General features: G+C 40.3%; 3 protein-coding genes across 3 annotated transcripts; 2 read left to right on the plus strand and 1 right to left on the minus strand.

Annotated features, from left to right (window-relative positions):
- Nucleotides 1–241: 241 nt before the first annotated feature.
- Nucleotides 242–3,578, minus strand: LOC129111775 (PI-PLC X domain-containing protein 1-like). Its single transcript, XM_054623866.1, has 7 exons — nucleotides 3,459–3,578; nucleotides 3,239–3,375; nucleotides 2,179–2,304; nucleotides 1,897–2,052; nucleotides 1,587–1,699; nucleotides 1,288–1,358; nucleotides 242–984 (listed from the first exon to the last, which is right to left on the minus strand). Exons 1-7 carry the CDS (start codon nucleotides 3,559–3,561, stop codon nucleotides 731–733), a joined length of 960 nt encoding a protein of 319 aa, XP_054479841.1. The 5' UTR covers nucleotides 3,562–3,578; the 3' UTR covers nucleotides 242–730.
- A 4,291-nt stretch (nucleotides 3,579–7,869) lies between these two features.
- Nucleotides 7,870–10,206, plus strand: LOC129111794 (four and a half LIM domains protein 2-like). The gene is made up of 5 exons (XM_054623898.1): nucleotides 7,870–8,025; nucleotides 8,245–8,419; nucleotides 8,738–8,907; nucleotides 9,622–9,808; nucleotides 10,055–10,206. Exons 1-5 carry the CDS (start codon nucleotides 7,870–7,872, stop codon nucleotides 10,204–10,206), a joined length of 840 nt encoding a protein of 279 aa, XP_054479873.1.
- A 1,777-nt stretch (nucleotides 10,207–11,983) lies between these two features.
- On the plus strand, nucleotides 11,984–18,970 carry LOC129111817 (uncharacterized protein C7orf57-like). The gene is made up of 8 exons (XM_054623937.1): nucleotides 11,984–12,117; nucleotides 13,034–13,098; nucleotides 13,326–13,499; nucleotides 14,345–14,429; nucleotides 14,837–14,963; nucleotides 15,760–15,824; nucleotides 15,948–16,048; nucleotides 16,178–18,970. Exons 2-8 carry the CDS (start codon nucleotides 13,041–13,043, stop codon nucleotides 16,234–16,236), a joined length of 669 nt encoding a protein of 222 aa, XP_054479912.1. The 5' UTR covers nucleotides 11,984–12,117; nucleotides 13,034–13,040; the 3' UTR covers nucleotides 16,237–18,970.
- The last annotated feature ends 8,734 nt before the right edge of the window (nucleotides 18,971–27,704 follow it).

Here is a 27,704-nt window from a genome sequence, read left to right on the forward strand (position 1 = left end):
CTTGTTTTTATTTGTTCTGCAGTAAATGCACTGCAGCTATCTTACAATCACTATGGTAAAACGTCAGACTTTATCATTCCTTAGTTTCATTCTTAAGTGGAGAATAGTGATGTTTTCATGTGCCATAACAAATGCAGCAAGATTTGTATCATTTTCTGTTTGTTTTTTCTCCTTGTGTGAGCAACATTTTGAAATCTTATTGAATAAACCTGTGTGGAAATTGTGTTTGTTCTCAGGAGATATAATTCTGTATCAACAATCCTATTATGGCCAAACATGTTAATACACACACAAATTATTGAGCAGACCGTAAAATATTTATACTTTTACATTTACATTAGAAACAGTGATGTTTGTGTTTTGTTCGTTTGTTCATTTATTGCTTTTTTTTTTTTATTGCTTTCTTTTTGCATATATTATTATTGACTGCTGCCTTAAGCCCCCTCAGGGACATGAAAGTTTTGCAAACGAAACAATGTGATTACATTATACTTTTACACATAGAGAGCTCCAAAAATAATAAATATAAAAGTGTATGTTTTAAACAGTGTGCAAAGCAAAAAAAAGTGTATAAAATTCCAAAACATTGGTAAAAACAATATGTACAATCTGAAAATAATACAAAGAAAATAGTGCAAAAAAGTTTTTCCGATTTGTCTTTCTATGTTGGCTCTCCAGTCTGGTTGCTACGACAACAGCCAATGCCATCTGTGGGAGTTTGTGGCATCCTTCAGACGGGAGGAGGATGAGCACCCAGTAGTTTGTAATTTAGTCCAATCACAAGCGAGCAGAACTGACTGACGGCCACAAAGTCGCAGCAGAGGATGTTGACCCGGCCTGCCTCTCTGCCCGGCAGCTGCTCGCTCGCCCAGTGGAGCAGCAGAGAAAGAGCCCTCATCGTCATCTTCTTCATGCCCTGGAGGGGATGGAGGAGGACGTAAGGAGCGTCTTCTGTCAGGTTCAGACCGCTGACGTAGAAACCAGCTAGAAAACAAACAAGTAAAGAGTAAGTATAAAAGAATATAATGCAAAGTGGCTTTATCTTGACCAACTTTAACATTAGAGTACCATTAAAATATTTTTATAAACCAATATTAATGATCCAGTAACATGGGCCATTTTGCATTATAAATTATTATATATATATTATTATAACATAAATTGTGTTGTTCATGCTTCTATATTTGTACTTACTTTTACTGCAGAACTTTAACTTGTAATTGTAAATGTTTTATAATGTAATTTTGCTTTTACTTTGAAAAAGTGATTTCCTCCACCACTGCATACCTGGTCTTCCTCTGTGCTTCTGGTCCTCCAGGTAGGCAATCACCTTATTAGGATCAGGGCTGTCGGCATACCTGGAGTCAGTTTAATAGTTTGAATTAGTTCTTATTTGATTTATATCTCCTATTAAAGAGAAGCTTACAGCAAAGATGTTGTTGTGCAAGGTCATGGAAACCTAAATTAGCAAAACATGATAAATTCTGCAGCCAGCAAAGTGTGATAAATGTGAACATAATACGTTAACACATCTTTAAGTAAGAACTATTCAAGATAAAAGTTTAAAGCATCCCTGTTGTGTATACCAGTAAGGTATTCCAGTCCACAGCTCAGGGTGCTGCAGCACCATCTGCTGGTTGCCATAGGAAACAACGACCTGCTGACCTCTGGACCAACAGGAACGCAGAGTGGGAATGTCCTGCATATAATCACATAAACGCAGTAAGTATTCCATATATTCAAAACTAAAACCTAAATATATTCAATTTAAAATTATATTAAACAGCAAATCCTCAAGCTGGAAGCAGCAAATGTTTCATGTTTTGAGGATTTCATTTATCAAAAATATGATTGTGGATTAATTCTCTGTCTCTGACTCCCTAGAGGCCCAGTAACCTGTGGGGGGCAGAGTTTCTTCCCAAACAGTGTGATGATGAACTCTGCAAGGTGGAAGTGATCTTCATCGGTCAGCGATTCAAAATGCGAGCAGGAAATAATTAAAATCTCTTTTGGATGAGCGTCCAACCAGTTAGCCAGTTCATCCAGAGCCTCCTGCGGAAACACAAACATATCATTTGTAATTCAATTTCTTCTCAGTAACTGCGTCTTTTTCTTGCGTCTGGATTGTGTGTATGTGGTTGAATCTAAAATCTCATTCAAACTTTAGACTGTGTGTACCTTCACAGTCATCAGTGTGTAGATGCCGTGTGCGAAGAACAATTTGTTGCCACCTGATGGCTTCCTGGCGATCCGCAGGTCCAAGAAACGAACACCAAGTTCACACTGATCACTGAGGACCGATTGCTGCACACACACGGGGAAGAAGAGAAACAAATAAATATAAAACATTGAAAAATGTACAATAACTCAATGCACGTGGCAGCAACTCAGCAGTGTCTTTTTCAAAAGAGGAGCACTTGTATTTTACAGGTCTTGCAGTGAGTGCTACTTTAGATCAGATTAGATTCAACAAAATACATTTTAACCAGATAATGAAGTACTCCTACCTCACATCTCAGAGGCAAACTGTGTATTTGTTTATATACATATTGTTTATATATGTAGTAATTACAATTAGCTCCACCAGCCACACTGTTAAAATGTTGTTTACATCTTAACACTAGTGATCAAATAATATTATGTATATAAATATATTATGTAGTAGTTTGTAGCACTTATTATATTCGTATTAGTCTGTTGCAATTATTGTTCTCGTAGTAACTTGCCTCTGCACTATACTTTTGCTCTGGTTTATGCTTTAAGATGCTTGTTTAAGAAAGGAGATGCACTTATGACTTCTGGTGACTAGTAGTTCTCTTGAATACCTATGTTGAATACACTTCCTGTAAGTCGCTTTGGATAAAAGCGTCTGCTAAATGACTGTAATGTAATGTAATGTAATGTATTATACATAGTAATCCTGCTGCTAAATGAGTCCTTTAAGAGTACTTTGATGAAACCTCTGTACTTCTACTGCAATTAGATTTTGCAAGAAGTACTTTTAGTAGTAGCAAAGTGTGTTTTTAATGCAAAATGCTTTATTATCTGCTCATAATCTGTACTTTGTAAAGGTGCTTCTCCAGGTGGCTTTGAGCACATACAGTGATTATAAGCTTGCAAATGTTTGACACCCCTTGAACGCACCTCCAGAGGCCACTTTGATGGTGCGTTCAAGTGGTGGCCACTTCATTTATTGACTATATTGGGGCTCAAATGGCAGAAATGTCTGCTCCTCTACCTGTGTGGTGGCCCAGCTGGAGACACAGGGTCGAGTCCAGCAGGGAAACAGCCTGTCTGTGGCTCTGAGGATGCAGGGCTGTGATCTCAGGACTGGAGAAGAGACATCCAGGCAGAAAGACATGCTGTCGTGGCTCCCTGTGGTGAGAGATGGAGGGCTTTCAGACAAAACAATGCATGTGCAAACAAGTGTTCCTGTCCACATGGTTCTCCTGTTTTACCAGGTAAAGCCAGGTCCCACAGAGGGACATCCTGCAGCTCCTCAGGCAGACAGGACATCCAGTCCGGGTTCCCTGTTTCCTGGAACGGCTTCTCGTCTTCCATGTTCTTCCCCGGAACTATTAAGCTGTAACCGGAAATGTTTGGCACCGGAATTAGTTTTTTGTAACAACAATAAAATTAGACTACAAAATATTTGTGTGCTAATTTTTTTTTGTTGCCAGTTTTCTATTCTAAATTATAGTTAGGCTTGGACACAACTTTTATTTAAATACAAAAGGCATTCATTTTTATAACAACTGGTAAAAAAAACACGTAAACAATGTGTGAAAAGTTGATTTCAAGGTCAAATAAAAAGCTGCCCCCTTCCAAATATATTATATATGTATATATTATTATTGAAACAACAATAAAATTAGAATACTAAATATTTGTGTGCTAATTTTTTTTTTTGCCAGTTTTCTATTCTAAATTATAGTTAGGCTTGGACACAACTTGCATATTATCAGACCTTTTATTTAAATACAAAAGGCATTCATTTTTATAACAACTGGTAAAAAAACACGTAAACAATGTGTGAAAAGTTGATTTCAAGGTCAAATAAAAAGCTGCCCCCTTCCAAATATATTATATATATATATTATTATTGAAACAACAATAAAATTAGAATACTAAATATTTGTGTGCTAATTTTTGACAGTTTTCAATTCTAAAATATAGTTAGGCTTGTACACAACTTGCATTATTTAAATACAAAAGGCTATTGAAATATACAGTACCAGTCAAAAGTTTGGACACACCTTCTCATTCAATGGTTTTTCTTTATTTGTAAAAAAAAAAAAATGTTTACATTGTAGATTAATATTGAAGACATCCAAACTATGAAGGAACACATATGGAATTATGTGGCAAACAAACAAATGCTCAACCAACCAGAATATGCTCCTGCAATATTTTAGATTCTTCAAAGTAGTTGAATGAGAAGGTGTGTCCAAACTTTTAACTGGTACTGTATGTATTCATTTTTATAACAGCTGGTAAAAAACACAAACAATCCAAATATAGCCCAATCAATGTCAAAACCAAAAGAAGTCAAGCCGGAAATATAAAACTGAAATCAAAGCCACATTTTATGCAATAACAGCTCGGTATTTACTTAATTTAATAAACTGCTTTCCCTTGGAAAAATTCCTTACTTAGTTGTCTGTTCACTTGATTATCTCCTCATGTTTGCTTTTAACAACCCTGTATTTCAAATCAGAACAGTGTTTTTCTTCAGCCTGTGGTACATTGGGGTCTTTTGGCAAATAGCTTAATGAGTTGTTTACAAGATCTTTCTGAGTAAGAACTCATGTTTAGCCTTAAAAATTTGATCAATTGGAAGATTTTCTTTACTTATTACAAGCAAAAATGATTTGCATGTATTGTTTCTTTTACCTTATTTTGAAGTGGCCTTTGTTTCAGTGTACAGAGACAAAGGGTTCAAACAAACATGACGCTTTAGAAAACGTAATTCTACAAGAACTACTTAAATGTCAACTGCAGCACACACTGACACTCATTGGAGTCACACATGGACAGATTATTCCAGTCAAACTTTTTCGCTGCAGAAATTAAGCTAAGGACTATCAAGTGGCTGCTGTTTAGCTCTTACATGACTGATTAATGATTCTTTGAACCATTAAAAGACACAAAGCTGGCATGGGGATTTTTGTTTTATATAACCTATTACTCCTTTGTCTCATTAGAGTTTTTATTTGAAGTTGCAGAAATAGATACAAGTAAAGCAATCTCAGCACAATAGTTAACTATAGAATGGTGAAATGAAAAGCACGCTGTCCGTAAACCGAACTCAACTGATCTCCCTATGAATCATCATTAAATTAAATGCAATCAAATCAACAGATCAAGGTGTTTTTTTTATATATCATGCTGGTTGGATTTCAGGTCATTCATCTGAATGGTTCTTTTATGACCTCAACTGTTGAGATGAAGATAAATCAGTTGTCCTTGATTTACAATTTGGTTCTCAGCTTATCAAACATAACTCCAGTATTAATGTGTGTTTATTTGAGTTTTTAAACTTGTTCCGGGGCTTTCAACCACATCACACAGTCTTTATCGAGTTTGTTAAATTGTCATGAAGCTGTAGATGATCGTTTTTCTGAGCACCTCTTCTGCTTATGTCACATTTATTCTGACATTGTATTCATATTCTACAAGTTGCGTCCTGTATAAGTGATTGCATGCTCAAAAGTTTCCACATTTCACAGCACAGGTTTGCTGGGATTCTCTGCATTTGGGCTTTAATATATAGAGATCTAAATATAATCTGACCTGCCCCCTCTGGGCCAACCCTGCCCCGGTGCGTGTCACATTTAGCCCTTAATATTAAAAGGCAGATGGACGACAGCGCTCAGACGACACCTCTGGTCACAGTCTGCACGCCGGCTCTTCCTCTGACAGGTAAGACTTCTTTTCCTCACCTTCTTGTCTTTTCTTTGACCCGATGTTCTTTACACTTCCCTCTCTGTCTTCCTGCTTTTTCTCTGTTATTTTACAAGTTATCTATAAGAATTTTTCAAGTCTTTGTGTGTTATGTGTGCCTCATAAAATACCTTGTGACAGCCTCACATTCTAAAAAGTCATTGTATTGCTAAATTCATCATCATTAGATGAATCTAATTGTGGTGTATAAAGAGGATTAGAGGATTATTTCAGTTCCACGTTTTTGAATGAGTTGAAAGTTGTGGTGTTTTTTGTCAGGTATTAAGATTTCAACTTAATAACTATATCTTAAAATGTACTTCAGCAAAGTATTACAGGGGCTTTATAGGATGCTATTGGGTTTAAATAAGGATATGAAGGGGTACAGGATGTTTGTGGGTTTTTAGGATCATGAAGATTATGTATTAAAGTTTGTAGGAGAAATAGGGGGTACAGAGGATTTAGAAAAGGGTGTATTGTGTTTGTAGAAGAGTGTAGTTGGTTTAGATAGGGGTATGAATTGTATAGAGTATAGAGGGGTTTTAGGGTTTTTTGATTAAATAGAATCCACATATGTATACTCAGCATAGTCCAGGTTTTTTGGAGGCTTATTTGAAGCTGCTTGCTGAGGTCTTTCAAATAGAGGGTGAGAAACTCATTCTTTAATAGAATACTTTATTTGTCAAGAATTAGAGAAAAGTGTTTCAGAGGTCTTATATATATTAGATTAAAAATAAATTAGATGAAAGTCATTCAAAAACTATCTGGCAATGAATTACATCAGTGACTTTCATCTACATGGCTTCATGACAACTCTGACTGCATTGCATCTAATTAATTATCCAATCAATTTTGTGTTTTGGCGAGCACACCTTATTAAATTACTTGAATTCTTGGGAAAGGACACAGCGCTGCTTTTCCTTCCCATTTGTGCCAGAGCAAGACATTCGCTCTCCTGAAATCAACTTCCTGTTTGTTGTCCGTGAGGCCGCTTCATTGAGAATAATCTCAGCTGTCTGGTGGTTTCAGAGAAATGTATTGATGATATCAAATGTGTACTGAAATGACCTAGAAGAGCATGATCATTCCTTTTTAAAGAGCCTCCAGTTGCATTTCTTCCAAGATCTGACTTTCAGAGGTTGCATAAGATTTTATGCAGAAATCCTTCTTCAAAGAAAATCTACTACCTCTTAAATATTTAAACCTCTAATGGTGCTATTTGCCGACCAATGGCTCTCAAAGTCATCTTCCAGCAGAATAAAAGTTTAAAAAGTCTGCTGTAGATGATGATGCAAGTGTTTCTTTCATTTCTTCTTCTTGTATGTTTCTTTGCTTTTTTTCTGCTGCTCCTTCGTTTCTTCTCTTTCTTCTATCTTAATTTGTATAATAACTTTTGTTGTTTCTTTCCTTATCCTTTTCTCCTCATTGGCACTCTTCCATCCAAACCTCCTTTTATTTTGTCTTACTCATGATTCAACTCATTCGATTTTCTCCAGGGAATTTAAAAGGACGCCGAGCAAATTAAGACCTCCTAAAACCTGGATTAAGTCTCTCTCGGAGCAAGTAAACCAAATTTAAAAGTCACATTATGTCCATTAATGACGTTGAAGCCATTTACTCTACAGTATGTGCCAAATAAGGGGCTGTTTGTTACATTCCTTGGACTAATTTGTTGTGCACAGTGCTCAATTAAGTTTCTTTATACCTAGTACGTGGACATGAAGGCATTACGTTTAATTTATCAGATTATGTTTAGTGCTTTCTGATAAAGGAGTCAGCTAAATTACAGAAATCCAATCCAAGTTTCAAAGTTTAGTTCGCCAGACATCTCGGCTGCAGCTACATCATCTTGAGGAATGCTTTTTTTAAAGGTCTTTATATTTTATCTTAACAGGACAGAAGACTCAGAGAGGAGATTCAGTCACAATGGCTGAGCTCTACGATTGTGCAGAGTGTACAAAGTCTCTGTATGGACAGAAGTACATCCTGAAGGACGACAACCCGTACTGTGTGATGTGCTACGAGGATCAATTCTCCAGCAACTGTGAAGTGTGCCACAAGCTCATTAGCTGCACCAGCAAGGTCAAATTATTCTTTACCCAGTCACACTTTAACTTCCCTCACCCATGTTATACCATTCATGTCTGCAGAAAACCTGAAACTTTGACACCCAAGGCCAGTTTTAGTTCCCATATGAACCAGCATGAAGGCTTGAACAGGTCTTTCACAAGCAAATGCACAAATATAACAGTCTCTGATTTATAGCTTAACAAGCACCCTCTCCCATCATGGTCTCTGCAGGATCTCTCGTACAAGGACCGCCACTGGCACAGCGAATGCTTCCTCTGCATCAAGTGCGAGCGGTCGCTGGTGGATCGGCCTTTTTCCACCAAGGACGACATGCCGATGTGCATCGAGTGCTACAGCAGCGAGTACTCCTCCAAGTGCCATGCGTGCCTCAAGACCATCATGCCAGGTGAATATGCCTTTTTTCAGTATTTTTCTCTCAGGACTCTATGCTTATATTTTTATAAATTGAATCAGGTTAGAAACCGTCTGACTACTGTTGGACTACTGTACAAAGGCCACGAGGAGGTTTGATAGTCTTTACATTTCACTGCACACTCACTTTAACAAGCTCACATGACATCAGGAAATTGCAATTAGCTGTAATTGGTTGAGGCTGATCTGACTACCGGTAGTGGAACATACTGTACATTTAATTATCGATCTCTCTCCTTCTCCTTCCCTCCCCCACTCTCCCTCCCTCTCCCTCTCTCTCTCCACCCACCAGGCTCCAAAAAGATGGAGCATAAGGGCAACAGTTGGCACGAGAATTGCTTCACCTGCAACCGTTGCCAGCAGCCCATGGGCATCAGGAGCTTCATCCAGAAGGAATGCAACAACTACTGCCTGTCCTGCTATGAGAAGCAGTTTGCCATGCAGTGCATCCACTGCAAGAAGGTAAAACAACCCTAAAAGTAGCCCAAAAATCAATAGTTTTGTTCAAATGCAACTGATTTTATTGTTGCTTAATGCTCCTGAGGTTGTGGAAAGATCTCTAATAAGAAATTCTTTCATCCGGGAGATCCTAACTAGATCAATATTCTGTTTGAGAGGCATTTAAGAGCAGAGTTAACCATGAATAATTCCCCTAGAAGTCCCCTAGGGTAGCTTTAAAGTTAAAGACACTGTGGTTCTGTAATGCTGCTATTGAATCAAATATTCAAACACAAGAGCACGGGCTGCACAGTTGCGTCAAATTGAAGAAGTTTCCCAAAAATGGATGATTGAACGTTGTGGATTTTGACTGGAATTTAGTATTTAAGTACTGTGCTCACTGGGAGCCTTGATGTCCAAATCACTGGTGCATTTATGAGAAGATAGACATTCAATGAGAGTTGTATGTATATATAACAGTTTTGGGCTGGAAACGCATGTCCAAGAATCAATCAGAAGTGTCTTTTTGTGCTAAAAGCTGGTGGTCATTGGGCTCCAAACAGCATAAATGACACATTGGATCTCTTGAGATGTTTTTTCCTGTTGAAAAATGCTTATAAATGTCTTTGATACTAAATATTATATGTCTGGATAACACATAGTAGTTATGTCTAACTATACTTTAATCAATAGGTATTCAGACTATATACATGACACATTTGGTACTATATCTTTCAGCCCATCACCACTGGAGGAGTGAACTACCGGGACCAGCCCTGGCACAAGGAGTGCTTTGTGTGCATCGGCTGCAAGCAGCAGCTGGCCGGCCAGCGGTTCACCTCTCGGGACGACTTCGCCTACTGCCTTGACTGCTTCTGCAACCTGTTTGCCAAGAAATGTGCCTCCTGCACCACCCCGATCAGTGGTAAAGTTTGACCCAGACATGGGGTCAGAAGGGTTTAATGTTTGCATGCCATACTGTAATGTCATCTGCTAAAATCTCATTACGTGTAGCATTGTAACGTGAACAATCAACCACAGCATAAATGACACCTTTATGTGCATCCCTCGGTGTATCAAATCACCATCAATTACAGGATTATTACATTACAGAGATCATGGGACTGTTCGTCGGCCACTCATGGCTCCACTTTGTTGCTTTCTCTCTCAGGTCTCGGGGGCAGCAAGTACATCTCGTTTGAGCAGCGTCAGTGGCACAACGACTGCTTCAACTGCAAAAGGTGCTGCGTGTCTCTGGTGGGTCGAGGTTTCATGACGTGCAAAGAGGACATCATCTGCCCCGACTGCGTCAAAGACTTCTGAGAGATCTCCAAGTTCAACTACCGAGCTCCAAATCAGAGAGCACTGGCAGTATTCTCCTAACCTCCCATGTATTAATTTGTCACACATTAACCTGCTCTTACTACTAAGACGTTTACTACATGTGCTGATGAGAGTGTGTTTAATGTAAATGAGTTGAAGCCTTCATTCTAAAATGTATTTTTTTCTGTTTTGCTGAATGTATTGTTGTTTCTCTGAAACATTCCCATTTGAAAAGCAATGTCAAGAAGAATGTTTATCTAATTTTGGTATGAAACTGTCTGTGTTGCACCAAAATAACCATTTTGATAGCTATATTAAAGCATATTAAGCACATGTCAGTGATTGCAATTGTTCCTAACAGAGTTAATATAATTCAACTATATAATGCTACTAATACTGTTTGTTCTAAATACATACATTCTGTTTAATGGAGTTAAAACTGTCAAGCATAATAAAGATTGTTTGGATTTGATGAATGTTTATTGGTCATGATTAAAACCACATGCACCACAATACCATACTGGAATAACACTTTATTAAAAGTTCTGTTTTTAGAATTGTGCATCTTCAAAGTAAAATAATGAATGGCCCTTAAAGTGTAGCTAAAGGCTTATGAAATGAATTAATTTTAAATAGTTTTTGGGTTGTCAACTTGTGACATTAATACAGTTAGAAATATTGTAATTCATCAACACAATCTCATGTATTTTTACAAGTGGGAAGTTAATGCTATTAAGCTAATACAAATAATAATAAAATAAATAATACATTTTCGGTTGTAACCGTTAAACTGTAAAAAGGGTCAGAGCAGACTCTATCTGCTGAGGAGACTGAGGTCCTCAGGAGTGCAGGGAGACCTCCTGAGGACCTTTTTCAACTCTGTGGTGGCATCAGCCATTTTTTATGCAGTGGTCTGCTGGAGCAGCAGCATCTCAGCAGCCGACAAGAAGAGACTGAACAAGCTTGTCAGGAAGGCCAGCAGTGTGCTGGGGTGTCCACTGGATACGGTGGAGGTGGTGGGAGACAGGAGGGTGATGGCCAAGCTGTCATCCCTGATGAACAATACCTCCCCCCCCCATGCAGGACACCCTGGCAGCTCTGTGCAGCTCCTTCAGCCACCGGCTGCTTCACCCCCGGTGTGTGAAGGAGAGGTACCGCAGGTCCTTCCTTCCTGCTGCTGTCAGGCTGCACAACCAGCTCTGCTCCCAGCAGACCACTTGACCACATGACAATAAAAACATGACAATAAAAACATGACAATAAAAACCTGTGCAATACATTACACTGTGCAATAATAGTTAAAATAGTTTTTTCTGTCTGTAAATATAATATTTCAGTTATTATTGATTTTCTACTGTTTTTTATTGCTTATTTATCATACTTGGTTTTTTTTTTTTAATTTTCTACTATGTCTCTTGTGTGCACTTTACTCTATGCTGCTGTAAGCCTGCAAATTATCTTATCTTATCTTATCTTATCTTATCTTATCTTATCTTATCTTATCTTATCTTATCTTATCTTATCTTATCTTATCTTATCTTATCTTATCTTATCTTATCTTAATAAATGTCTTTTGGTCCAGATTGTCCTCTGAACAGACAAAGATCGTCTGTACTATGTAGTAACAACATGAATATCATAATGAGCTCTCACTCTGTCTTATTTCAAGATTCGATTTTGCTGTGCATCAACGTGCGGATCACAAACGAAAAACGTCCCAGCCTACAAAACCGCGTCAGCCCTCTGTTGCACACACACGATCTTTGTTTGGCGTACCGGAAGTCGGCAGCAGGTGCCACCGGAAAGTGTGTCCTACCCAGCCTTTGCCTGCAGAAAGGGAGGGAGCTAACGGCGTTTAATTGCAACAAGCCGCCCAGTAATTAAAACAAAAAAAGAAAAACAGCATATAATGTAAGTAATGTGTTTTAATTTATATATTCAAACTGTTATAATAATACTTGCATACGTGAAAAAAGAGCTTTGTTGAGCGAGAAGTGAGGTTAAGCGGCGGGGAAGCCACTGCGGCAGCTAGCTAGGCGGCTAGCTGGATTAGCATGGCTTTGTTAAACTACACCGCTTGGAAAACATGCTTATTCTATGTCTGTCAGTATTGAATGCATTTATATATAATATTTACACTATATGCATGCTCTAAATGCATCTGAACGCCAGCCTCCTTTGCAGCATTATGCATCCTCTGCAAAGTGGGCTCACTTTTCTATTCAAATTAATGCATTTTTTGAGAAATGCATGGTGTTATTGGGTAAGTTTATTGCTTCACATGCACAAATATTAATGTTTTAATTATGCATCATCATTGCAGCATGTGTGGGGATGTGAGGGCGCAGACAGGCCGCTCTGGTCCATATGGGGCTGCAGGGAACAGAAGGCCAGGCTCCATCAGAATAATCGATGACATAAGAAGGCTTGGCCATTTGCTGTAGCCTGTCCATACTTGATTAACAGCCCTTGCAATGCTTTAGCACTATTCTGTATTCTGGGTGCATTCGGCACAGATATAAATGCATATTAACTCATGCATATAACAGTATCTGTTAATCCTAATAGGTCTAGGCCACTGTCCCTGTCCGTCCATTTTGGTGGAAGATGAGTAAGGAAAAATGGACAAGACATCCATAGTAGAAATGATGTGATCAACAAGTAGTGCTTTGACTTTTGCATGTGTCAGATTTAAAATAAACTACTTTCACTAATGTAGGCCTTCAGTTGTATTTTAAATGCTTGTTAATAAGGGAGGTGGGTTTGAATGTATGTTTTGTTTGAATGCGTTGTTAACAGGCTGTAAATAATTCCCTTTGCTCATCAGATTTAAAATGTCTTCAGCTGAAATGAACGCTGCAGTGCCCAACCATCGGAAGACCAAGCCCGGTGGTGAGGCTAAATTAAACTTTCCAAGGATTTCCTGTCTCCATCACCTAAATCATTCAACATTTTTCAAGTGTATTGTAGCTGTAATACAGTTTGCATGCATGTTACAACAATAAAAGAAAAAAAGAATGGCTTTAGATGTGGGTTTTCCAGGACTGCATATATTTTTGAGTATGCATATATTAGGAGCAAAGCAAATTGGATGGAGCTTAATTCTCAGGTCATTGCAGGATTAAAGACCGTGGTTGTGAACAGCGGCGCGACTGGACCGACATCCCAGATCCCGGGTCTGTCCCAGACTGCTGACGAGACTTCTCCGGTGGAGAGGACCAGCGGGAGGCGTGTTGGGATCTTTGAGTCCGACTCTGAGTATGTCAAGCTCGCAAAGGGAGGTGGACACAAAGGTAAAGGTTTGAACTTAAAATGTGTTGTTTTACAGTATCCTCATGCAGTTTTGTGAAAGAAACGCTAACAAAAGTTATTTGATTGATGTTAACACTCTTTGAAATGCAAATCCTGAACACGTAGCCTGCCGGTTCACTCCATTAAAGAGGATATTCCAAAAATACTTTATAAGCATTTAGGGGAAACAACAACCGCTGTTGTTTGTTGAAACTGCAACATCTCTGTTTTCAGTGACCTTGTGTCATGTTTGTTGTGCATAATAAAAAGTATGATGTTAAGGGGTTGTCCTTGTCTGCCAAACTCCATTAGAAAAATTGCCAATTCAAGACTGCTTTGTTTCTATTCACCGATCTGCTATCTTTTATTTATTCTTTTTGTAAATTTGGCACACATAGTATCTACTAAATAGCAACTTATTAAAAAAAAAAAATCTCAATTTCTCCTTATGATTTTGTAGTGTTAGAGAAAAAGTCAAATGGCATTCATTTTTTGGGATATATGTTGAATAAAATCTGTTGCTATGTATATTTTGTTGTGCACACTTAAGTCTCCTGTACTGAAAAGTTAAATCCCTCTATATGAATGTTTCTCTTTTCACCACTGTATTAGCTTTGCTGGAGTATAGCAGAGAGTTAGGAAATGGCAGCATAAAATAAAGCATATGCTGCCTAGTAGAATGAGTCTAACATTTGTTTTGTAGTTGAGTAATTGTTAATGCCCTTGGCTGAATAGACTGCAAGTTAAATGACCAACTGAGCTTTTTCTAAAGGTGAGATACAGTGCAGTGCTACATAATTGCTGGCAGTGTTTCATTGCCAACATTGTCCCTCCCTCCCTCCTGCAGGGCTGTTGAGTCATGATGACGATGCTGATGACAAGCCCATGATGTCCTACAATCCACCCAACTGGTTTGGAGATGAGTCAAAGGGGTGAGAGCAAACACAAATGAGCAATCTAACGAGGAGATGATGTGTTTGTGTGCGTTTCAAAACCAGCCAAACAACTTTTAAAAGTCCGTTTCCCGACACACGCTCACCACACCCTTTTTTTTTTAACCTGGAAAACATATGGTAGCTCAATAAATATGAAGCTTATAAAAGCACAAATCTTTCACTGGGATTTACTTGGATCAAAGTCAAAGAGAATTTGATCAAGTATTTGATCAGCCAACTGGATTTCTTCAAGATTAAACACACCATTTCTAAATGCTTCTTGATCCTCCTAAGAGCCGGGTGCAGCTCTCTCCGAGCAAACGGGCCACAGCCAACATTTCCCAGAAATATGATGAGCAGTAATTTCACATCGTATATATATCACCGTGGTTTTGTGCTTACAGCGGAAGCAAAGCAACGTCTCCCGACAGCGAGATGAAGGCGGGCATGCAGCCTCTGGCTGCACCGTTTGGCACTGATATCAGTTCGTCCTGGGAAAAAGATGATAGAAATTCCCCTGATAAAGAGAAGGTGAATGGACCAAACTAGTCACCCCCAAACATTTATACCGTGTCTTCCATCCTTTTATTTATTTATTTTACATTTTTACCACCACCTTTCCCCTTTTTTTCACCTAATTTTGCTCCATCGTCGCATCCGAATTTTTGGTTCAAATTCATTTGGGTTTCATTTCCTGCCCGTGCTTTGGCTGTGTGGTAGCTTTGTGGAAATATTTCTAAAAGTTTCAGGTAAGTTTGAGCGATGTATCGAAAGGACTGTATAAAATACAGATAAAATATTAAGTATATTTCAAGCAATGTTCTTCTTTTTATGTCAAAGTAACTGAAAATGTTTCGTATTAGACTGAGGAGGTTTCAGATAGAGAGAATAGAAACCCTGTTTTTCTTATGTGTGTATATACATATCATATTTATAGGAGAGTATACATATTAAAGTAACCCTTTGGTAGTATCAGGTCAGGTTTAAATCAGTTTATCTTGTAGGAAAATGAAATTAGTGAATATGAAATAATATTTGCTTTTGCTGTTGGGTTCAAGCCGGTTCTTGTTCATGCCATTCTCATTAATCATTCCCCATTGCATGATAAACTGCATCTGAAGTTTTCCTCCCATCACTCCATCCTTTGCTCTGTCACCACAATCTGTTTAACTTGCTTGTATATTTGGCAATAAAGTTAATTCTGCAGTGCAGAAGTCAGAGCTGCGCTCATGTTTTGGTCTAATAATGTGGCTGCTATATTAATGTTGTAACTGTCATTAAGTGCTGCACAAATATCGTTAATCTGGGTAACTTTTCCATCCAACAGATGTCTCCTGATGGAGTTGCCAATGAGATGGAAGGTCTGTCCATGACCAACAAGTACAAGAGAACGTGAGTATGAATCTTTAACAACAATGAAAATCCTATGTGACTGCACCATGAAAGCTCCATAAGACTAAAGTTTATTTGCTCAGCATCAGGGATGTTCTAAAGATGTCTCGCCTTCGTCTTCAGGTGTTATGAGAAGAAGGCTCCACCGGTCAGCATGACCAAGCTGCTGAGTCATGGCTATGTTGAGGACAAGAAGAAGTCTCCTAATGACGACGATGCTTCAAGTATGATGTGGTTTTCTTTTTGGGGTCATGCAATTAAACTAAACTAAAAGTAATTTAGTTAGAGGGAAAGTTTGCAGGCATTTGGAGTCCAGTTTCTTTCAAATGCTGATGTTTTGCTCTACTTTCCAGGTGTGACCTCAGAACAGACCAGCACCATCATGACTGAGGACGTGGAAGACCTGGAGTAGTGCATTCAGGCTCCTGGTCTGGAGGGAAAAGGGGGTTCGTCCTAACACTGGTTCATGGTTCCCTACAAATCTACGAACACACTACTCCGCTCCTCCTCGGATTCACTTCGCATTTATTGTACATCCACTGACTGTTAGGTTTTGTACTCATGTTTATGCAAAAGGTACTGTCCTCTATTTATTTGCTTTAATTTGTAAAAAAGAGTTCACGCGGATTTTGTTGAGTAGACGTGTTGGTGCTCGCAGTATTTTTTATTTCCGTGTTGTTGTTGTTGTTGTTCCTCGATTTGAAAGACGAGTTGTGCACAGGGCAGGAAACTAACTGATTTTGGGTCCAAAGAAGCTGGTTGAGTGAGAAATCCCAACTGTTTTACCGGCCAGTTTGATTTTGACCCCAAAGCGGAGCTAAAGCTTAAATCCACCTGTTTCCGACAGGTGTCTGTTAGTTTCCCTCCCTGGTTGTATGAAGATCGAGTTAGTGAATTTAAAGTGTTTGTGCTAATGAAATGTGGTTCCAGTGACGTGAAATATTATTTGTTTCGATCAAGGGCTCCTTCTCTCTGAAGGGATGTTGTGGAGGTCTGTGTGTTTTCAGCTGCGGGGTGGGAACGATCATTTGTTGAGACAGCCTCCCTGCAGCCGTGACCACATGCCAAAGTGCATCCTGATGGCCACAGCCGCCGTGGTTTGATTGGATAAAAAGGGGCCAGAGATGATTTCTTTAGGTTGCTGCTCTGCAAAAGGTTGCCCTGCTCTAATACTCCCCCACAAATCTGTTGTTTTTGAGATCTAAAATCAAGAAATTGAATTCAAGTTTGTTTGGATGCTATCAGGTGCTGCAGGATCAATTTCCTCCTTATTAGGAAGCTGGACAGTAAATCAATAACAGTGCCATGTGTTTGATGCCAGTCCAAAATGTGTCAGAAGCTTGCTAATGATGGAACTAAATTAGGTCTATTCTTCATGCTAAAGCCCTCCAGTGTTAATGTTTATGCTTTCCCATTCAGCCTTATACACCCAACACTCATGCAACAACAGATAAAGCATTCTGGGTAATTTAGGGGCCACCTTCAGCAGACTGCCGAGTTGAAAGTCAAGTCCAGTGTAATTCCCTGTGAAATTTAAGGCAGACGAGTTTTTAAAAAGTGAGTTCTGAATATGCCAACCAAGCAGTTTGTCCCTGCTCATGCAGTGTTTTTTTTTAGTAGGAGAAGTTAGTGTTAGTGCACAGCCTGATCACAACAAACCCTCCATCTCATGACGTGTTTGTCCATCCGGTGTCTATTCTGTTCAGATGAGAGAAACGGTTACTGCGGCAACATTTTTGAATTTTAAAACTTTAATCTTGGAAGCAGCGTAAAAAAAAGCATCTGCTGCAGGTCGATTGTTTAAAATATTCTCAAAACATACTAAGGAATAAATAAATTAACCTATATTTATCTTAAAAGTTCATTTTATGTGTAACAAAAACTGTCAGCATTGCTCCTTGTTACGTAATTGGCAAATGTAGATTTTAGCAGAAACTTAATTAGGCTTAATTGCTAATCAATGAGTGCATCTATCCACATCCAGGTTGCATTCATTTCATTGATTATAACACTAGGAATTATTGTTATATATTCCAATTCATGTGGCATTAATAAGATCTTAAAATGTCATAAATTGGACTTTTTGAACTCTGAAGAAACAGTCGACAGAGCGTTTGAAGCACTTTCACACCTTTTGTTTTAATAAAAAAAACGTGTTACATTTTTTGCCTTAAATCCTCAAGTTAAGTGGAGGAGTCTTTCCTTTATGACAATAGGAAAGGTTGCAGAAGTAGTTTGACTGTCAGGACATCTCAAAAATTGATTTCTTTTGATTTGATTGCCAGTTCAGCTTTGAGTCATTTAACAGTTCTAGTTTTGTTTTTTTAGCTGTAACTGTGAACCTAACTGACAGTAAAATCCTAATCCTACAGGGACATTTGTCAGGCGGAGAGAATTCTTTTAAAATTGAAAAGGATAGGAATGATTTATTCGGGTGTTAACAGCAAGATTAAAGCTCTGAGTTTGTCCTCGTAAATCCAACACATTCATCACCTGCGTCTCTAAAAAAATGATGCAGCAGTAGCAGTCTGTCATTTGGAAAGAACCTGCAGTAAAACTCTAACAAGATATGTGTCATGTTCAACACAACTGTCCTATTTAGGGCCGTCACTTATTTTTTTCATCTCCGTATATTTAACTGTTGATGCATAATTTACCTGTGGTACTAAAAAGTATTGAAAACTAGTCGCACTGGATTTTATTTTGCAGGAATAGCGAATGTATCTTTTTGATATAGTTTGCTTTAAAGAAAAGGTTTATCTTTTATGAACCGTTAGATATTCAGGTACAGTATGTTTAGTTCAAATAGTGTTTTCGTCAAGTTGCTTCCTCTTCTCCCAGTGTGAGCTGGTGGCATATACGTTTACAAACCATTAGCGGGAACCTTTAGTGGCTTAACTCTACAAAGTCCTCCCTGAAGTCTTGTCGCTTGTATTCTCCCCTCTTGCTTATTTTTCATCTGCAAATGGTTCATTTTTTTTAAAATTCAAATGTACCAGAAGAGAATGAAGAAGGCAGCTTTTAAATAGAAGATCCCTCAAGTGTTTGTAGTGAGGCGAAACTCCACCTGACACAATGTAAGACCCCGCATTTCTTGATGACTGCACACACACACTCTCAATTATCATTTCAATAAATGGGCATGTGCATGTACTCGTGTGTGTTTCTTTTCTTTAACCAAATGAAACAATTCAGGAAGAAAATCTTATACAGTACCAATCAAAAGTTTGGACACACCTTCTCATCCAACTACTTTGAAAAATCTAAAATCTTGTTGAGCATTTGTTTGTTTACCACATAATTCCACATGTGTTCCTTCATAGATTTGAGGTCTTCAATATTAATCTACAATGTAGAAAAAAATAAAGAAAAACCATTGAATGAGAAGGAGTGTCCAAACTTTTGACTGGTACTGTACATTACTAGAAAACAATCTAAGCCATCTAAGGAAACACAAAGGATTATTTTATCTTAAATGATCATTTTTAACAGACTTGCATCATTTACTCAGACATACTTCATACACTTTCACTATTTCAGTATCCAGTGTGGGTCCCATAAGGACCAGTCAGGCCTACAGCAACTGTGGAGTGGAAGAAAACACACATGCACACTCACACACACGCACACTACATTACATTACAGTCATTTAGCAGACGCTTTTATCCAAAGCGACTTACAATCAGTAGTATATTACATATCATTCACCCATTCACACACTGATGACAGGCTACCATGCAAGGTGCCACCATCAGACTCTAACTAACATTCATCATCCAGTCACACCATGCAAGCCTTCAGGAGCAACTTGGGGTTAAGTGTCTTGCCCAAGGACACATCGACACAGCCGGGTATCGAACCACCGACCCTCTGATTGGAGAACTACCTTGCTCTCCACTACGCCACAGCCGCCCCACATGTGTGCACACACACATGCACACTCACACACACACATATAAATGCACACACACACATGCACACTCACACATGCACACACTCACACACATAAACATGCACACTCACACACATGCACACTCACACACACACGCACACACACACACATGCACACTCACACACACACATACATGCACATTCACACTCACACACACACTCACACAAACACACACATGCACACTCACACACACACACACACATGCACACACATGCACACACACACAAACACTCACACACACACATGCACACACTCACACACATGCACACACACACACACACACACTCACACACACACACTCACACACACACACACACACATGCACACTCACATGCACACACACACTGCACACACACTGCACACACACACACACACATCACACACTCACACACACATGCACACTCACACATGCACACACACACACACACACACACACACACACACACACACTCACACATGCACACTCACACATGCACACACTCACTCACACATGCACACTCACGTGCACAGTCGCCCTGCAGGCTGCATCCTCTCCCGACATCTCATCCTCTTCATTTCGCTCCACGACTCTTTCTCTCCTGCAGCCGCGACGGACGCAAACGACGGCGGATCGATCCCCCCCCCACTGTATCGGAAACCGATCCCCGTGTCCGCATGGTGACGTCACGCCGCTGATCGGTAAGCAGTCTCTGGGCGGGTTTGGTTTGGTTGGACGGACGGACGTCAGGGTGCAGACGGGTGCATTGGATCATCACACCGGATCACAGAAAGAGGAGGACAAACACAGCGTGGACGCGCACGGGGACTGTCCCTTTTCATTGTTTTTGTTTATTTTTCTGTCGTGACAACGCGTGGGGGATGTAGGAGCCGGATGGATGCGTGACAGGACGGACTGAGCCAGCTGTGGCCTGCTGCTGACGGCAACATCTGGCCGGTGAGTCGCACTGACAGCCGCAGCCGCTCTGCACGGTTGTACCAGGGGCACAGAAAGATGGAGATGGAGATGGAGATGGAGAGGCTCAGGTCTCCGGTGGGTCGGTCGGTGTGTGACCTCGTCCTTGGCCCGCAGGATGCTGGATGAGTGATTGATGTGCACGTTTGACAGAGAGGCAGCTTGAAGCATGTGATTGGGGGGAAAAAAATAAATAAATGAAAAAGCTCATAGAGGATGCTCAAGGTCCCAAAAAAAAGAAAAATCATGAACGTGACATGGTTTTTGTGCAGCATGCATGCTCACCTGCACATGCAATGCATACCCTTTTAAGGTGAAACTATGGCTTTATGGGTAAATGTACAATAACATGCTCAGTGAGGGTTAAATCCCCTCATAATAAGAAGATTAAAGCATTATGATATTATTATTATTATGAATCCCTACAGGAATGGATACTATCGCTGCATAAAAAGCAGCCACGCTGTACGTCCCCATTGGGGTTTATTATATTTATATTTGAAGTCGCCATAAATCCACTATGAGTCCCGGCAGGATTATTACAGCAGGTGAAACACAGTGATCCCTGTAAACCTGCATGCTGACCCTCTCATTGGCCCCCCGGGGCCTCGACACTGATCTTCTGTTCACCGAGCGTCCTCCTTGTCCACATCCTAACCGGCTTGTAGTCTTTCTGCAGGGTCAGAGAGGGCACCTCATCAGCCAGCCGGCCCTGGACTATCGTGGGGAGGTGGAGGAGATGGAGGAGGGCGACGCGGAGGGGGAAGGGCCCGTGGCGGTCAGAGAAGTGCCGAGCGGTCACGGCCTCCAGCCCAACGCCAGCAGCACCACCACCACCAACCTCCTGGCTTCTGTCAAAGAGCAGGTAGGAGGCAGAAGATGCTGCAGTCACACCCTTGTTGTCCTGTGTGTTTTATTCTCTCACCTTTACTCTACATATTCATTCTCTTCCGATCTAGTGGCTAACAGCGTTCTTACTTTTTGTCTGGAGCTCCTATCTTCTCCAGGATGTAACCAATGTGCCCCTGATTGCATTGGACTAAAATTGTCTAAATAACTGCACATAATTAATAGTTACAGTATTTAAAATAGCATTAATAAATAGCTACTGTTTGTATCTCTAAATAGACAGATTGTAAGACAATGGGTCCCTGATTACTGACATGTAAAAGGCCCCGATACCACCTACATAACAACAGGACCAAGGCTGAAAGAGACACAAAACGTGGCCATATTGTTTGTGGTCACTTTGCGTCTCTTCATGATCATTTTGCTTCTCTTTGTGGTCGTATTAAGATAAGATAATCCTTTATTAGTCCCCGCAGCGTGGAAATTTGCATCTCTTAACAGCCTTTTGCATCTCTTTGTGGTACTTTTGCATATCTTAATGACATTTTGAATCCGTTTATGGCTGTTTTGTGTCTATTTGTGGTCGTTTTGCATCCATTTGTTGTCGTTTTGCGTCTCTTAATTCACGTTTTTCATCTCTTTGCGGTCGTTTTGCATCTCTTCATGGTCGTTTTGCATCTCTTTGTGGTCGTGTGCATCTCTTTGTGGTCGTTTTGCATCTATTTTTAGTCACTTCATACAGAGGCTCTGGTGCATGGACCCAATAGGCCTGTTGGGGGGCACCACCGCTCTGGCCCCACCGCTCTGGTCCCGCCCCTGCTCACGGGATACATGAAGTCTGTGATTCACTCAAATTTACTGAGCAAATCCTGAGGATTATCTCCAGATGAGACTACACAATAATGGGTCTCCTTTCTATGCTGAGCCTCCCGAATTCGCACCCCAAATTCTATTAAAACTCTCACTAACAATTTCCCAGAACTCCCATAATTCTGCACCCCAAGAAGGATGGAAAAAGTGTAAGACAATACAAAAAGATATTAATATTTGTGCTGTGAGAATAAGCCTTTATACGAACTGACAGCGAAAGAAAGAAATTGTGTTTTGAACCTGTTTCCTTTCACACACTTCAGTTACAGTTGTGTCTGCTGCTTTTCACTGAACTGAAAGCTTCTCCCCAAATAGTGGACTCCAGTATTTCATATTTTCCTCTTTTTTTTGTCAAGTTGTCGACCTCGCTATCACTGCTAAGGCAATGTGCGATTTCAACGTCTCTGGTTAAATTATGGAAAATGTTATTAATGTCTCACTGACATATTTTTAGGTCTGTACATTGATATGAAGTGACAGTCAGAGATCTGCTTTTCCTGCCACTAACTTTTTGCAGCCTATTGAAAAACATCGAATTTGTGTGACATATACAGAGACAGTTGCAGCTGCAGTGTGAACACCGCCTCCGTCTCTCTCCGTCTGTCTCCGTCTGTCTCCATCCCTGCTGTTATTTTTATGCGGCTTTCTGTCCCGTCGACATGGGAGCCTGTCAGTTATCCTGCTCTTAATTATGCCTGGACAGTGGCCATATTCTCCACTCCGGGTGTGTGACTCTGAATCAGACGCACTGCTATTTAAAGGCTTATGATGTCCTAGAAACGAGAATCTGCTCTTACTTTTAATCTACAATCTCTTTGGAGATATCAGTAAAAAAAAAACGCCTGCCTCAGATTGCTCTTAAATCTCAACTGATGTGGAGTTTAGGCTGTTTGGCTTCCTTCATGTAGCTTTGGTTTTCGTCGGGCACAGCAGGAGCTGCTTCGTCACCCCTTGATCATACTTAATGCCTCAAAAGCTCTGCCTGCTGCTGGAAACCCACTCATTTCACACATGAGGATCCTAGACTGCTGCATCATTTCCCTGCACATGCACGGCCTTGCAGTGATGGAGATGCATGGGTTGTGTCGATGCATTTGTAGCTCTCTCTAATACCTTAATGATGAGATCATTCATTCATAGTTAGCATGCATACAGAAGCTTAATTCATCACCAGATTACAGGAGCAGCATGTTGATAACAAGACAGCGTTATATGGAGGATGAACAGCTAACAACGTTAAGCGTGATTGCATTTTTTACTTTAAAGTTCGTGTAGCTGTCTTGGCTGCGAACAGAAAATATAATCAAGTATCTTTACCTTTTTTATTTGTTGAAATGCAAGCATCAGCGCTGCTCAAGCGTTATATCTACCGCCAGCCTGCAGTTCCTCTACAGAAATGTCAAATTAGGCATGCTAAATGGAGCACATCACTTATGGCCTACCATTGTGTTAGGGCCCCGACGCGTCGCCACTTTGCTTTCATTTAGCCCATTAAAAGTGGGAGAGTGATAGACGCGAGCGGGGAAATACCAGAGCTGGAGATATGTGGTGACTTGGAAACCTAAAACCTACGCTGCGACAGTGCGCAGTTTGATTTTGTCACGTCTTGAGCAAACACTGTGAGATTGATTAGATGTAGAGACAACAGCTTGCAGCAGAGATGCTCCAAAACGAAAGATGAGACGTGTGTCGCTGCTATTTTGCATCGTTCTGTGAAATCAAGACTGAAATGTGTCTCTGATATCAGATCTAAACAGTTTACAGCGCTGTCACAATATGATGCTTCACCGTGCCAAAGTACTGAGTTATGAGAGTTTGGGCTTGTTTGGGTTGACATTGAAATTGACCTCCAACTGCATATCAGCATACTTGCTCGGTAGCCTTTTACATTTCTTTTTTTGTACGGATTAAATAAAAGATATGTGTTAGTTAGTGATGCTTGGAGGCAGATTTGTCATCTTTGTGCTAAGCTACGCTAACCAACTGCTAGTTGTAGCTTGATATTTAACTGACAGACGTTCAACTTCTTCATCAACATCACCTGACAGAAACACTTTTTTCAATGTTTCTTTAAGCATGGACGGACAAATGCGTAAAATATAAAACAACAAATTACAACTGTAAATATTCTAAATGTCTTGTTCCTAATTTTACACATTTCTCTGTAACTGAGTTTAGCTATACTTCATGAAATTGGAAGTTTTGTTTACTTGACTACAATAAAAAATATGTTTGGCTGAACAGCATGAACTTGCAATGGTGGCCCAAACAATGTGTTTTCAATGAACAGCAATAACATCACTTTAAAAAAACAAAGCAAGTCAATCTTCCATTAGTTCTAAAACATATCGATCCTGTCTGCTAAAATCTTATCAGATAATTATCCCAGGACTCGTTTGTCTCCCGTTTCAGACACTAGCGGACTGTTGTTGTGCAGCTACCAGGTGTAAGAGCAGGGTCCCTCTGAATGTGACGCATGGCGCTGCTGAAAAAGAACATGCATGCTCAGCGAAAAAAAAACCCTCCCAAGATAGAGAAGGGGGGGTGGGGTGGGAAGAAAAAAACTCAATAAAACAACAACAACTGGGCCAAGTCAGCGCTCTGCACACTCGGATTGATTTCTACGATTAAGGGCTAGAAACACCTAAAGCGTCGTCCAAGTAAATTCACCGAACGTCGATACGGATGATTGATGGAGCCGTGTGGTCGCTGTTCATGCAAGAGTTTCTCCTCTGCAGGGTCACAAGCTAAATCTGAGGGTTAAACCCACTCTGTCGATGCTGTTATGTCACCGCCGCCCTGTCCTTGATCATATCTGAGGCACAGAACTGTTGCTGTTTGACATCTGCCCCGATTTGAATGCATGCTCGCTGTCATATTTTTGGAAAGAGAGAGAGAGAGCTCATGATGGTCTGTTGTTGCAGCCTGCCTTCTTGACTCAAGATCACGGGTGCTCATGGTTGCGTGTCGTGTTATCAGTCCGCAGCAAAGTCACAGTGGTGGAACATCAAGCTGATTTCTCTAGTGGAAATCAAAGAGGAAAATCCACCCTCTGATGGTTTCAAATCGCATTAATCTGTGATGCTCTTTGCGTTTCCTGGAGTGATTTACTCTCTTAGTGAACCTTAGTTTGCCTCCACCTGCCTCGTCTATTTAGCGACTTCTCCCCGTCTCCCAGAATGCCTTCTGACAGCCCTCAGAGAACAAGCACAACTTGTTGCATCAAAAGTGGGCGTTTAGGGCGCATAAAGAGACGTGGAGTGTTTTAATCCATCTATGGGTTGCATGTGTAGGAGAAGGGAGCAGGAGAGATGGCAAAACAAAAGCAGGAAGCACGGCAGTGAGGTCTTTTGTGGGTGTTGTACTGTAAGTGGTATCTCTGCTTTGCCTCTGATGATTTCTCTCTGTATGATTGTTGAGTGCCGTACAATTAATGTAGTGGCTGAAAGGTTTTCTGCTTTGTCAGACGTGTCAGATATTCGTAAAATCCTTGCAGCAAAAATGGTTAAACTGCCTTTTTAACAAACTCTTAAAGTGTGATTTCACCCTATAAGATGATTTAAAGAGCAGAAATGTGTCGCAGCGGCAGAACTAGGCCGAACATTTCATGGATATCACAGATTGCAGTCCGGATAAACCAAACTGCTGGGCCTTGATTAGACACAGCAGGAAGATGTAAAGACGCAGAGGTCCGCGGTTGGTGTCACTTGATAAGAGAGAGCGAAACACTTGGTGACGGGGCACAATAAGCCGTGGCGAATCGCCCCCCAGCTGGTATGAGACATCTCCTGGCATGGCTTCACATCCGACCTGGCAGGGTGCAGGGCGTGTTTCCAGAGATCACGAGTCGACGGGCGCAGGGCGCGACTTGGCTCCGGTTATCCCTTCGAGGCGTGCCGTAAAGCGTGGCGGTGCTGAAACAAGAAGGGCTGTGTGTTCCCGTCCTGTCTCCGTGCTGCTCTGAAAGTGATGTAAGGAGAAGTCCGGGCAGAGTCAGCAGTGATGCTGTGACAGCATGAAGCCTCATGTTGTGTAAATGGCTCACTATTGTGTCCTTTAGAGTACTGGATGTGTCAAACTGCATCGGACGCTGTCACTTCATACTGTAGGTCACCTCTTCCTCTTACAACGTCAAATGCATCTCCAACCTTTTAATTTAATGCAACTATTTTCTCTCATCCTACATTTTCTTTTTTTCTTTAATACATCCTCAAGCTTTTTTTCTCACTTGTACAATCAGTAATTTGAATCTTCCTTTGTGTGATTGCATTTTACTGTTCTGTTTTTCACAGAATCACACAGTGTATCACCTTGAAAAGGTAGTAACAGATTAGAATAAACTATACAACAGTGTTAATTCCAAGTGTCAACATAGTTCAAAGGTGTGCAACATCCATTACACTGAAAAGAATGAAAGAATTGTTGAGTGATTACTTGTTCTCCAGATCTACAGGGCTTATTGTGTGATATTTTTAGTCACCTAATGGCTTTCTAGTTTCAATACTTTTTTCTTTTTGACTTTCCTTAATGCATCCTGCAGCTAGTTAACTTAACAATCCTGAAAAATATCTTTAATTTCCCTCAGAAAAATGACAAACTACTTAGAAATGTATGGGGGGGAATCCTTTAAATGGCTTGAATAAGTCTGTTCTCAAAATAAGAAAATTATTTTTCCACAGTGGCACGGGTAAATTACCATTTTGCAATCATTTTTGGAGCGGTCGCCTCAGAGCTGTTTCAGCCCTAAAAGCAGACAAACAGCTCCCCAATTAACTTGGAATAATTGCTGCAGAAAAATCAACACTTATTAACACTGCAAAATTAGCTGCGTGTAGCCAAATTCCTCACGGGGATCATCAAAGTTTCATGCAGTCTGAGCTGAAGTAATAATGTATAGACGGTCCTCTGGTTATGTATGTGTGTGTGGCAGACGTGTTTAGGTGTCGGATTACATTTTGATTTCAGACTCTGAAATCAGGCCAGCTTACTTTGTTTATGCCGTCAGCTTTGTTTCACATGCAAACATCCTATAGTGGATGAGACACAAGCAAATAACCAACATGATGAAACCATTAACTAAATCGCTGCACGGCTTCTGACTAAAGAGGCCGTCAAGGCTCTGTGCATCACATGACCACAGCTGACCCAAATACAAAAGAGCTTTTATCAAGGGATGTAAACAGATAAAAGGCTGCAAGTCTTTTGTAGTTTTTGCGGATTATGAATCGGAAGACTTTTAACCTACTGTACTTGTAAA

The sequence above is a fragment of the Anoplopoma fimbria genome, chromosome 22 (assembly GCF_027596085.1).
Source record: "Anoplopoma fimbria isolate UVic2021 breed Golden Eagle Sablefish chromosome 22, Afim_UVic_2022, whole genome shotgun sequence".
NCBI lineage: Eukaryota > Metazoa > Chordata > Actinopteri > Perciformes > Anoplopomatidae > Anoplopoma > Anoplopoma fimbria.